Source organism: Etheostoma cragini, chromosome 11 (genome assembly GCF_013103735.1).
Source record: "Etheostoma cragini isolate CJK2018 chromosome 11, CSU_Ecrag_1.0, whole genome shotgun sequence".
Classification (NCBI taxonomy): Eukaryota; Metazoa; Chordata; class Actinopteri; order Perciformes; family Percidae; genus Etheostoma; species Etheostoma cragini.
Window position 1 is genome coordinate 18,266,323 of NC_048417.1, and position 13,829 is coordinate 18,280,151.

At 40.5% G+C, this 13,829-nt stretch overlaps 1 protein-coding gene across 1 annotated transcript in view; it reads right to left on the reverse strand.

The window, feature by feature from the left end:
• The window catches only part of map2 (microtubule-associated protein 2), a 90,848-nt gene that overhangs the window by 40,498 nt on the left and 36,521 nt on the right, over nucleotides 1–13,829 (reverse strand). Inside the window, exons 3-4 of the mRNA XM_034886066.1 lie at nucleotides 10,585–10,720; nucleotides 1,565–1,835 (exon numbers count right to left, since the gene is read on the reverse strand). Of these exons, the coding sequence (XP_034741957.1) occupies nucleotides 1,565–1,778 (214 nt within the window). The 5' untranslated portion in view covers nucleotides 1,779–1,835; nucleotides 10,585–10,720. The remainder of the gene's footprint in view (nucleotides 1–1,564; nucleotides 1,836–10,584; nucleotides 10,721–13,829) is intronic.

Here is a 13,829-nt window from a genome sequence, read left to right on the forward strand (position 1 = left end):
GGGGTGGTGTAAGGGAGTAGAGAGACACATTTTGTGTTAATTATAGCAGAGTTAATAACAGTATGTGATTCTAGTGAGAGTGCTGAAAACCCACGCACAAGAAGAGACAGGACACACACAAAAAACATCACTATCAACCACGGAGACTCACATGCACACATAAAACAATATCACAATTCACACAAACAGTGTTAAACGTTATAGACAAATTTAAGCTTAACAAGCACTCACACTCGCACACACTTACTTACAAACACACATACAAACTCACACATGCTAACAAACAAATCACCCAATACATGGAAAGAAAACACACAAACGCATACTTATGTGTACACACTCATACAAACACACAAACGCTCACACACACAAGTGTGAGCACGCACACGCAAACGCACACGCACACGCACACTCACACACACACACACACACACACACACACACACACACACATACACACACACACACACACTTGAGTACTAAAAAACACAGACATGCTCTGGTGTGGACTTTCCTTTCCATTAACAAACACTGGCCACTAATTTTTAAAGCGAACTAGACTAGTTGATCCAATTTGCCATGATTGACACTGACTGCAACACAACACAAGTAAACACATAATTTATTGACAAACAGCTTTTTTTTTTTTTTTTTTTTAAGATTATTTTTAGGCCTTTAATGGACAGGACAGCTGAAGTTGTGAAAGGGGAAAGAGAGGGGGAATTCAAACCCGGGCCGGCTGCGTCGAGGAGTAAACCTCTATACATGGGCACCCGCTCTACCAACTGAGCTATCTGGGTGCCTGACAAACAGCTTTTCTGTGTCATTATTGTGCCTGTACCTGAACGAACATGAACTTACCAGAAGCGTATTAGCTGGCTAAGCTGTGATCTGTGCTTGCATCTTGATTTTTTTAAAAGATAGCCCGCCACATGCATCTCAACTGCAGTGCTACTGATGTGATGCTTCTAAATTAGATTTTGCCAAATGGACCTCTAATCGTTAAAGCATAATGTTGAATTCTGTATATCATCAGCCAGATAAAAGTGAATTGCACTTTATGTTTCATTTAATTAGTAAAAAACAAAAAAAAAAGAATGTAATTTATTCCATGCCTATCCCAGGGATGAGATTAAAAGCTATGAAAGTCCATTTCTGCAATGGAAAGAAAAAAAAACTGATTAAAAAAAAACAGATGATAGGTTCAGAATGATAAAATTAAACATTAACCATGATTTAACAAGTCAAGATGTTGACAGTCTAGGGCTGCCCTGGTGGTCTTGGGTTTTAGAGCGGTAACCATAAACCACAATGTCCCCTGGTTTGAGTCCTGCTGAGAACTTTATTTGTATGTCGTTTCTTATCTTTCTACTGTCAACTTACTTTACTTTTAAAGTAAAGGTAAAGCCGGTAAGAATTTGCAAAGATGTTCTCCAGTGATTACAATGCCAGATGTCCACTGACCCATCGAACCCTCTTATTTGAGCATCAATGCAAGTAGATGCCAGGTGACTCTCTGATGACATGTAAAAAAGACAAATCTGAATATGTAAATATGGCTTACCTGCAGTTATAGCGGGGGCACCAGTAAGATCCCCATTGAAGCCGTTTTCCCTGGCAGAGTAGGAGCCTGTGGTCATGTGGTGGGGCCCACCAGGCTGGCAGGTCCTGTAGGTGGAGGAAGAGAAGCCATTGGCTCCATGGGTGCCAGTGGGTTCCTGACCGCCTGATGGGTCCCACTGAGGGACGCCGTCTTCTGGCTGTCGACTGTCTGCCATGCTGGTGCTAGCTAGCAGCAGGGGAGGTTGGGCAAGGTGTGGGGTCTCTCCTTCTGACTGACAGACATAGGGATTGAGGAGGGAGGAGAGAAGGCGAGGTATGGTCAAAACTCAGCCTGTCTGTGTTATTAACTCCAATGTTAGCAATGCTTCATAAAGGAGAATGAACGGTGTGCAGACCAGGAGGCTCTAGGACATGCTGCATCTGTCACATTCACAAATCTCTTCTTTTCAGTCATAATCCCTGTTGCAGCTCCACTGTCACCAATTCTGAAAGGACATCTGCACTTGTGTGAGTTTATGTGTAGGTGGTTGTGTGATATACTGTCCTCGGGTGTTAGCAGGCAGGTGACAGCCACTAGATTAAACCCTATTGATTTGTGTGTGTGTGTGTGTGTGTGTGTGTGTGTGTGTGTGTGTAATGACTCATATAGCAAGTGACCCAGGTGGAAATCCCAACTGGTGGAGAAAAAGAAAAGAGCAGACCTTGGATGTGTGTGAATCAAGGAAGGTGGTAGGGATGTAAAGTTGGTGCTGAGCAATCTGATAAGATCCAGTGCAGCGTTAGACAAATACTCTGAATCATGTAGCCGTTGCAGCGTAATTTTGTCTGATAATCTAAAAGCAAATATTCCAAAAAATGTCACATTTCACTACACCTGGGGGGACACTGTGATCTGTTCATCCAGTGTTTTTGGTATTGACCAGAACCTTACATGCACATGCAATCCCATGTTGAGAACAGATGATTGGTCAAAACAGCCCAGAGAAGAGATCAAGCAGATACAAAGGGGAGAATAATATTGATCAACCCACATAAATGGCCTGAGGCAGGAACAGGCAGTAAGATTTAATGATCTCTTGGACGATATTGGGCAGAAGGTGGGGGAAACAGATGACTGGTTTGATGTACTGTAAGACAAATACACAAGGGTGTGTATGTGAGATCCTTAACTCAGGCTGTGCTCCTTTTCTGTGGATAATTGAGGTAGCTATCTAAGTCTGATGACCATTTTGATTGTATCTTATGTTCTATGTTCCACTTTCTTCATAGATATTGACACTGATATTAGCAATAATGTTTATTTGAGGCAGTATTTGCGGAAACAGAGATAAACAAAGGGCTGAGAGAGAAAAAGACAAGTGTGAGCCTACAAGAAAACCCAAAGAAAGGAAATGCTTTAAAAAGGAATTCATGATTGTTGCGGTTGTTGGTACTTCAATCATTTGCTGAGGAGTTTGTGTAGTTGTGCAAAAGGGGATGTGTGAAGGAGTAATTAGTTATTTAGCTCTGCAGTCCACAGAGACTGAAGGTAAGTCTGCTGGAGAAAACAGGATTTAATAACCAAGGTACTGTTACAGTGAGCACTAGTCACTGCATTCACAATCTTTTCAATACCTCTACTATGGCTTTCTGTCTGTACAATTAGAAAAAAAGAATAAAATAGAATAGACTTAATGGAAAAAAATAGAATACTAATCAAAGAAAATATATCCACATACTTGGGTTTAGGAGGTAAGTATTAAAAAGTAGTTTAAAGCTGATCTTTAGTTTACACGGTATATAGTCAAAAGAACCAATTAACTACCAACACAAAGTACAGCTGAGGCTAATGGGAACGTTTTGGTTATAAACTGGTACTGTAACCAGTATTGGACAAATAGACATTCTGACCTGAACAGGGGATCACCAAAGTTGTTACAATTCATCTTGTGTTTGTTCCAAAATTTATAGCAATGCATATTATCGTTCTTGAGAAATTTAACTAAGTCCATTAAATACAAAAATGTCATGATGGTGCTAAAGGAAAAGTCAGGGGATCACCATGAACATCCTTTTAATCCAACAGTTGATGAGGAGATTTCAGTCAGGACCAAAGTAGTAGACCTACAAACTGGCCAACAGATTGACATTACCATCACTCGAGCACTGCCGCTAGCGTGGCTGAAAACAGACAGAGCCCAAACATAGACTATTCCATGATTAACGATGTTTTGTAATTAAAAATGTTACAATGCTCTGTTATATAATTAATAGTGTTAAATGACAACCAGTTTAAAATCCATTAAAAAAAACTTATTTGAAACATGTTTGGTCAATGAGGGGCAAAAAAGGCGCTATATAAATCCAGTACATTTAACTTTTACCATCGTATGGGTTGTTCTCGAGAACTCATCACGCCACTAAAGCTGCAACCAGCAATACTGGGAACCAAGCGTTTTGTAACTGTATTTTGTGTCACATGTTTGAGAGAATTTACACAATAAAGTCCTGAAAAAACTAAAACAAACTGTGAACCAAGCAATTGGCCCGCTTTCAACAGACACGCACTCCATACGGGCACTGCACTAGTCACATAAAAAAGGCTAAGAACCACTGGACTAGAATAACACAATGATAGAGCACAATGATAGAGAAATGCATTAAACCGACAGAAAGAATGGAACTGAGGAAAATATGTGACGGCTATAAGCCATTTGCAGCTTAAATGGATCAGAGTCAGGAGTCAATGGAGCTTTGCATGACTCAGCTCTGAAGGGAACATCAGTGTGAATGAAGCCTCTTCAGAGAATCCACTGTCTCCTCACTCAGTCTTTATCCAAAAGCCACACGGAATATTTTGCATTGCTCCTTAACAGTCATTGACCCTTCTGTTGCTTGTTCAAGCACCGTGTCCCTCCTCAAGCTTCCCCTGAGGAGCACTCTCAATATTATCACAGTCATAGTCATAAAATACTGAGATGAGACCGGTGTCCTAATGCTATGTCTCACTGCTGTCTGTCTGATGATGAAGGTCACTTTGAGCTCTGTGGTTGATTTCCAGACCCAACAAGATCATCATGACTGGTGGCCTAGCTCAGGGTGTCAGCTGTGATTCATGGGGGGCAGTCTATGTTTTGTATGTTTGTGAGGAAGGATGATCTACATGTGTGAACGAAACAGCCCCCCCTGCCGGGTTAAACCCTGACAGAAGACAATTGGGGCCATTACAAAGCATTAAGAAAACTCAGCATGCTGTGTTTAGAGATTAGAGAGGCATTAGGCAACATTATCATGACAAACTATGACACACCTATGACGAGCACAGAGCATGAAGGAGGCAACTTAGTGAGGAGAGAAGTGCAGAGGTTTGATAACATATAGAAAAGGAGAAGAAACTTAAAAAGAAGAGTATTGTAAGAAAGTAAATGACGGAAAGGAGCAATGAGCAGAAATTTTAGATCACAAGATATCAGACAATATATTGTTCAGAAAATACACTGGCCATAAGGCATTGTGTCCAGTGAGGAGCGAGACTGTGTGAGATGGCGATGTGACGTTGAGCATGTCAGTGGGCAGCAGGTCTGTTGCACTTGGCAAAAAGACGGTATGGTTGATGCTGATTTGCTCTCTCTCTGTGCAGGGGAAGAATGGAGTTGAATAGTGAGCAGATACTGGACACTCCTGCTACTGGACAATTCGGATAGTGACTTGTAACTTATTAAGGTGCTACAGTTGGGGATCGACGTAGCTCAGTCCGTAGGAAGTTGGGTTAAGAACCAGAGGGTCGCTGATTCAAGTGCCTGTATGGACCGAAGTACAGCGTGTGGACTGGTAGCTGGACCAAACCCCCAACTGCTTAGGGTGCTCCTCCAAGGAGCAGCCCCCTCACTCTGACATCTCTCCATAGTATGTTTAGGTCCTGAGCATGTTTGTAATTCTGGCCTGTGTTTAATGTGTGTACAACTGTACTAACAGAGTGACAATTGTGACTCTTCCCTTGCGGGATAAAGGACTTCGTCTTCATCTTCTTCAGTAGTGTAATCAGCAATTAGATGTTAGCTAAAAATCCAAATGTACTGCTCTACATGTTTTGAAAATAAGCCAAACACTGATTTATTTTCATTAATTAACAATGAATCATACAAAGCTTGCTTAAATTACAGAAGAAAAACTAACTTTCTCTGAGTGGTTAGATTTTCTTCCTGTTAAATGGGTTTTAAATAGTAGCTAATCAAAAGTGTTGCTACACATGACATGTGCACTTATGAGTATGAATAGTGATTATTGGTTCAAATTTGATTTACAGTGCACACTAATAATTCACTATATGAATAATTAATTCAATTCTCAAAGGGTTACGAGTGCACAGAAGGCTGAGTATAAAGGTTCAATATTGCTGCTCCTTTTTATCTACTTCACACTGGCAAATTGATCCCAACATTGAATCAGCAGTGACAACATGCATTTTCCAACACAGGGTCACTATGAGGTTATGAAAATAATTCAGTAAATATGTTACAATTTTAGCCTCATGCAAGGCTCTAATGCAGTATAACTGGAAAACAAAGTAAAAGCCTTCTACATGTGCTGCAGGGTGCAAAATTCACTTTGGCCTCAGAATAGAGCACTCAGGATCCCTTTCCTCCCTTGACTCGGTCTGTCTAAAAGCTGTTACTCAGGAGGTTATTCAGAGAAGTAGAGATAAATGGACCACAGAAGCATATGCAATAATAAATGTTAATTTATGACTTGAGTTTTTATTAGATTTTGAATTGTAAGAAAAAGGCAAAGTAAACCGATGTTTATGTATTTTGGAATCATTTGTTTATTTAAAAGCTTGATTTATGCAAGAATAGAAAATGACTTCCAGCTTTACATTCTTTCAAATTCACACATTATACTGTAAACTGCCCAGTATAACCACAGCTAGCTGCTCTACCAGAACCACAGGAGGTTTAGTGCCTTGCTAAAGGGCAACTTGACAGCAATTGTCAAAGGAGAGAAAAATGTGACTCTATCACCATTTCCAACCGTATGTTCCCAGTAAGGCAGAATCCATAGAAAATAACTACTGTTAAGTCAACAGAAAGAAGATATACTGGCAAGGAAACACTATTAGAAGTAGAGTCACAACAGAGCACATAAACTCCACATAGCCATCTTAATGACCTCAAAATAGCCACCTAATAGACTGACTGAAACATAAAAATTGTCCATTGATAGCTAAACAGAAACATTTTAAATTTTGATTTGGTACTTACAGTATCTGCACCTGTCACTCATCACATTGCAGAGACAGCTTGGTAAAGTACAATTGCATGTTTGTTCAAAGTCTAAAAGTAGAACAATTTTTTTTCAAAATATCTCTTGACCCTTATAACAGCCATACATAAGTATATTGTTTCTAAAATATGCAAACTGGTTGGGAGAAGTTCACTGACTTAAGACAATGGTTTCTGTTAATTGTGTTGTTGAATTACTGTTTTATATTGTTGAGGGTTTTTATAGACCAACATGAATTATCTTAGCTCAACAAATGATCAAACAAGAGCTTGCAGATCAAGCGGATTGAGGCTAATTACTGGCTGTTCTTACAGAACATCTCCTTTCAACAAAAATTATAATTCCCAAAATCTAATGATGACTCATACAGCAATCAAAAGTTTTCTGAAGATTAACTTGCCAGCTGTGAAAATACTGTTTTTATGTCTGTCAAGCCAATTCATCCCATCAATTCAAGCATGTATCACAATGTCTGTCCAGAGTAAAGAGATGAAGCAGGACTGGTAAACCGTCTGTGAACACATCAGCCATACAAATTCTGCCCCGACAACGTAAGCAACGGGACAATTACTGTGAGTAGTCCATTTGTCAAATCCATGGCTCTTATCTGCTTCTCCTTCTTTTCTTTTGTCTGACTTCTTTGCATCCTTTCACTTATAAATCTTCCTCCCACCTATAATTTCTTCTTCCCGCTTCACCTTCCTCCACCTCCTCCTACACACTCCTCCTCCTCCGCCACCAACTCTCAGCAGGCTTCATCCTTAGCTTCACTCTCCTCTCTCACTCTTCATCGCCCTCCTACGATCTGAGCACTTTTACACGCCACCATCTCCCTGGTTGTTAGTGTGTGTGTGTGTGTGTATGTGTATGTGTATGTGTATGTCTGTGTGTGTGTGTGTGTGTGTGTGTGTGTGTGTGTGTGTGTGTGTGTGTGTGTGTGTGTGTGTGTGTGTGTGTGTGTGAGTCACACATGCTGCATTGCAGAGCTCTCCTCTCGGGGGCGTCTCACTGCAGGAGCCAGAGAGCAAGAGAGGAGCTTAGTGATGCAAGATATAGTTCCTATAAGTGTGTGTGTGTGTGTGTGTGTGTGAATGTATACTGTACTTATATGTATAAGTGTGTGGTTTGCATATGTGTACGGTTGCATGTTTTTAGATGTTCTTTTTGAATTGATTAAGATTGTACATCAGAGTGGTGTATCAATTTTCTCATCTAACACTCATCTCCAATAAATGCATTTCCCAAAAGGAAAAAACAATTCCTTTGACTGTATCAGAACAGCATGCTTTCCTCTGTCTTCCCATATTCCTTTAACTGTTTCAGGCTATAGTCTACATTTCTGTCATGATCAAAAGCACATTTTAGCCTCAAGGCTGGTTTTGCTGGAGCAGGAGAAACTGGACTATCTTGTGAATAACCAAGCCAAAGTAGTTCAAGTTCAGGTCATTTTATCCATAGATGAATAAAGTTCCTTCCTATAAGACCTAAAAAAGATGATTGTCATATTGTATGTAAAAGCTCTCTGCAACTTGCTTTCTTTGTCAGTAGATTTTCACAATAAAACATATTCAGCAATCCTGCAGTTAAAAGAAGCCTCTTATTAGAGCAGCTCTCAGTGGAGAGGTGTAACAGAGGTCTACTGTAAATGCTACTTCAAAGGCTTTTCATCAGAGAAATATGCACATTTGTGATTTTTTGCGATGAAAGTAAAAAGATGACGAAAGCATAAAATAAGGCTTCTTAGCAGCTTCATCCAGGAATTATGTTATCAGTGCTGGATGGGCTTTTAAAAGCCTTTAACCCAAGTACTCATAGAGAGGGTCCACAGAAAGACACCAGTTGCTTCCTTTAAAGGACCTACTGTATATTTTGTTTCCTGAAAAGATAATTATTATAGTTATGGATACTAATTTAGATTTTTTTTTTTTCATACCGATGTACAACCCTTAACAGATTATTAACTGTTAACCGACAAGAAGGCAACTGAGTCCCAGTTTGTCGTGGACACATGTAGCCACGTTCCCAGAACCGCTTGTCTGTCCATGTGACCAACTTAAGTCTGCAGCTGTCGCCAGAGTGCGTGTCTGAGCCTTTCTCCAACGCATTCACCCGTGAGGTTGTCAGCTGTGTGTCTGCCTTGCATAATCTGTGTTTAGGATGGCCATTCCTCATCATGATAGTGGCATGTGTCACTCACCTAACCGCCTAAGCATCCAGCAGAGGGCCACAAAAAAACAAGAGTTTACAACGCAAGTTGCTAGAGCGCTAGAGCTACTGCGCATCATTTTGCAGATTACCTCGAACACCATGTACGGAATGAGGCATGACTGCCCCAAAGAGCTACATGGATGGACACTGATGAAATTTAAAGAGATGATCCCAAAGAGAGGAGAAGGAGAAAGACCCAACAATCAGAGAATGGCAAAAGTTTAAAGAGAGTAATGAATAAAAAACTATCCGAGGAAAAAATAGTACAAGTAACACCTGCAGCTCACAAGTAACACAAGTATTTATGTTTGAAAAATTAATTTCAAGCAGTGCTTCTACCAAATAGTTTCTTCAGGACTACATTCATCAGTTTCCTCAGTTTTTGTTAATATATGTTCTGCCCCTGATTTGCTGATTCCATCCAGTCTATTCAGTCTGTTCCATCATGATTTTGTTCAGTCTTGTAACTAAATAGATCACAATTTTGCATGAAAATAATAGGAATGAAAAACAAGTACTGACCTCAGTCATACACGTGTACATAGACGATGGCGGGCACGCATTAAAACACTATCCATCACCAACCTCACTACCTGGAACACTGTCTTTGTACAAATGCAGAAAACAAAGAGAAGCCATGAAAGCGTGACTGCCTTTCAGCAGGCCTTGGTGCTGATCGTTTCACTAAAGGAGCTCTTCTCTTCCCACTCAGTACCCACTTCCCACTCACAGCTCCTAGCAGCCTGCCCTCACATGTACATCCACCCACACAGCCATTTCATCTGTGGAGGTAACAGCCATTCTTTGTGCTTCTCTCTTTCTCTTGTTCCAAATGTTCCCTTTTCTCTTTCTGACAGGTATTCAACACATCCCAAATCTTTAGGATAAATTAATGTAGTTCTGATCAGGCTTACAAAAATGCTGTACATGTATGTGGTTTTGAATGGTTTTGGCTTCAATCATTCATGCATGGCGAGCCACCACAGCAATCCTGGTGCACCATAATGTTTTATTTCTCATCATCATATTGCCAGCACTGACTTATTATGGACTGTATAGATTCACATCAGGGGCATAAAACTCTGAAAATAAAATAATTTAAAAGTATAAATGTTGGCTGACAAGTGAAATCAAGGTAATGCAACTGTACATAAAAAAATAATATATAAAAAGAAAATAGAGTACTTTCACATTCTAGTTTTACGTGGTCATACATACCTTGAGGGAGAGAGAGCTAACATTCACGGACATACACCTATGTGATGTATTTTGGTTGGATTGATTTTTACACGTGTTATTTATGTATTTGACATCGACCCTGTTCAGCACTTTGGTCAACAGCTGTTGTTTTTAAATGTGCTATAGAAATTAAATTGACATTGACATTGACCTAAGTATGTCAAAAGTGAGTTGTTTTTTCAGGTGATGCATTTATTTATAGCAGCTTGTGTTGGTACTTTCAATGAATCATATGGTATGAATTTGATCAGTAATTTAGCTATACAGCAGCCACCGCATTTGATAACACACATGGGAGGAATCCTTGGTTACCTGGTTAGGTGATCTGGGACTAGATAATGAGTCAAGCGGGATCCCAAAAAATCTGTCCTCTCCAAATCTCACAGGTTTGACGTCAAGATTTTCAAAAGAATACCGAAATCCAAGGGGGACAGCCTCCTAGTCAGACCTGGAGATAAGGAAAAAGCAGATTGGCTTATTATTTTTTGAGTCTTGTTTTTATTTTTTTTACCTATATTCCCATGTATTATACTGGACATTACAAATGATGTCATTCCCCATTCAGACAGTAGATACAACAACAAAAAAGCAGCGCATTACGCAATCACATATAGTGCAAAATTTGGCAATTTCATAAAAGTTGAAAGGAGGAGAAGAACAGGAGAGGAACAGGAGAGGAACAGGAGAGGAAGAGAATGACTTTATTAAGACTTTCTGTGAGCCACTCCATGCAGATCAGGCAGAAAGAAAACAGGAAAACACAATGTAATTCAACAGCACAACAGACTGCAGCCTCCAAACTAACCTTTAAGGTGTATCAATGGCTCTTTTAAACAAAACCTGAACATTTTGACCTTCTTAAGTACAATTTAGCACACCACTGTTGTATAAGTGTACGATGGGTGTACCTCATAAACTGGCAACTGACTATAAATGGCCATAATAACCAATCATCTGCTGTAGAGATAATTTGTAACAACCATTTGATACTAAACCCAGATGGGAGAATGGTGATTAACTGAATGAAAAAGAAAGAAAGATGGGCGCAAACAAAATACCAATATCCTAGAACACCATCACAAAAAATGTAACTTATATTATAACAAGATCTACAAACCCATCACACCTCAATCTAGTACATGTTAAATTACCATAGAGCTGAATTAACACCTCAGTGACACAATCAAAAAATATGTAAACTTGTAAAAAGTTTACATATTTTTGTAAAATATGTAAAAAGTAGTGTTGAAAATACAGAATTAACTTCATGCTCACTTTGTTTTTTTCTCTACTTATATATAGATCCACTTGCAGCTCTCTATGTGTTTCTAATCACAGCCACCAATATCCTACTTTTGATCACATGATCAACATGTCATTATTGTGTAGGCCTTTATGTTGTATGTTCTACAGTGAGTATTGTCTGACTACTGGATCAGATGGGGTGATTATTTGGATCACCTGCAGGCAGAAAATGAAGGAATACCTGGAGGATAAAACCAGTTGTTCTATTTTACTACGAATGTTAAAACTTGCTGAGCTCTTGCTACAGCTCCCTTCAGCATTCAAAAGTATCTTTTCCCTTAATCAACACTGATGGCTGCTAATAGATCATTAATATATATAGAACATTTTACTTAATAGAACTTGAAATAATTTCTATGTATGAGAGATGAAAGTGTTGCTCTCTTGCCAATATTTAAAATAATAGGACAACTAATATCAAGCTTTTAAGCAGATTAGTTTCAAGCATCTTAACATTCAATTTGTGTATAGAATTGGTATAGAAACTGTCAGACAGATAAACACTTGTTTACTGTTTACAAGGATTTCTGAGTAGTGTCCAAAAATACTTCTTTTTATCTACTTTTGCCAGAAGATGTAATCTCATTTCCTTAAGCATTTTTCAGACAAGAAGATATTTGATTTAATTACTTGTCTTTAGCATGTTTGGATACTCAGACTTATCTTGTAATTACTGCTGTATCTTGTCCAAAGCAATCAATGCATGGACTCATGGTTCAGACAGAGAGCCTATATTGCTGTGGAAGAAAGACATCTTGTCTGAAAAAAATCAAATCATTAATTTGATATAAAAACATTTATCAAAACCGCAAATCAAATAATACATCAAGTTCTGTGAGAACACCACTATGCCCCACCAGACTGTACGCTGCTTTCCCAAACGTAAGCCGTGGCACACCAGTGACCTGAAAGTCCTTCTTAAGGAGAAGAAGAAAGCTTTCAGGTCATGGGACAGAGAGGAGCTATGGGAAGTACAGCATAGACTGCGGGAGAAACTTAGGGAGTGTAAAAACACCTACAGGAGGAAGCTGGAGGCCAGTCTCCAACAGAACAATATGAGGGAGGTGTGGACAGGGATGAAAGAGATCACCGGGTGTGGGGGGAGAAGAGGACAAACACCAGGCAGCCGTGAGAGAGCAAACAAGCTAAATCGTTATTCCCTCGGTTTAGCTTACAACCATCCCCTGCCTTCTCTACCACTCCACCAAATCCCTACTTCCCCTCATTGCCTCCCCCCCACTTTTTTCCCACACCCCCCACCACACTCCCCTGTAGTCAGCCCTTCTGCAGTCAGCCCACGCTCCTCACCACTACAGCACATTTCCTCTCCCCCAACTGACACTTCAAGCACCCCCCTCTGCTATGCATTCACACCTGGTCAGGTGATGAGACAGCTAGAGAGGCTTCACCAGCGCAAGGCTGCTGGCCCAGACGGCATCAGCCCCAGCGCCAGTCCGCTGTCTGGAGTTGCCCAGTACCTCTTCAACCTGAGCCTGAGCCTGCAAAGGGTGCTGCTGCTGTGAAAGACGTCCTGCTTTGTTCCGGTCCCCAAGAAGTCGACTCCATCTGTCGACACCCTCTACAGTTTGCCTTGCAGCCTCGTCAGGGAGTGGACGACGCTGTCATCTATCTTCCGCAGCGAGTGGGTGTCGGTGCGTCCAGTCTCCTGGATCACTGACTACCTGACAGACAGACCCCAGTTTGTCCGTCTGGATTGTGTTCTGTCTGATGTGGTGGTGAGTGTTACGGGGGCTCCTTAGGGGACTGTGCTGTCTCCTTTTCTGTTCACCTTATACACCACAGACTTCCAGCACAACTCAGAGTCATGTCACCTACAGAAGTTTTCTGATGACTCTGCAGTTGCTGGGTGTATAAGGGATGGACAGGAGGGAGAGTACAGAGCGCTGGTGGATGACTTTGTGGAGTGGTCTGGTAAGAATCACCTGTTTTATAACGTGGATAAAACCAGAGAGATGGTGATCGACTTCAGGAGAAACAAAACAGCCCCTTTGCATCCTGGGAATAGACGTGCACATGGTGGAGTTATAGATACCTGGGTGTCAACATCGACAGCAGGCTGAACTGGAAAACCAACAGCACTGCTGTTTACAAGAAGAAGACTCTTGAAATCTTTCAAAGCAGTGAGCAGCAGAAGTTTGGAGATGGTCTACCATTCTGTTACCAGCAGAATGTTGGAGATGTTCTACCAGTCTGTTACCAGCAGAATGTTGAAGATGTTCTACCAGTCTGTT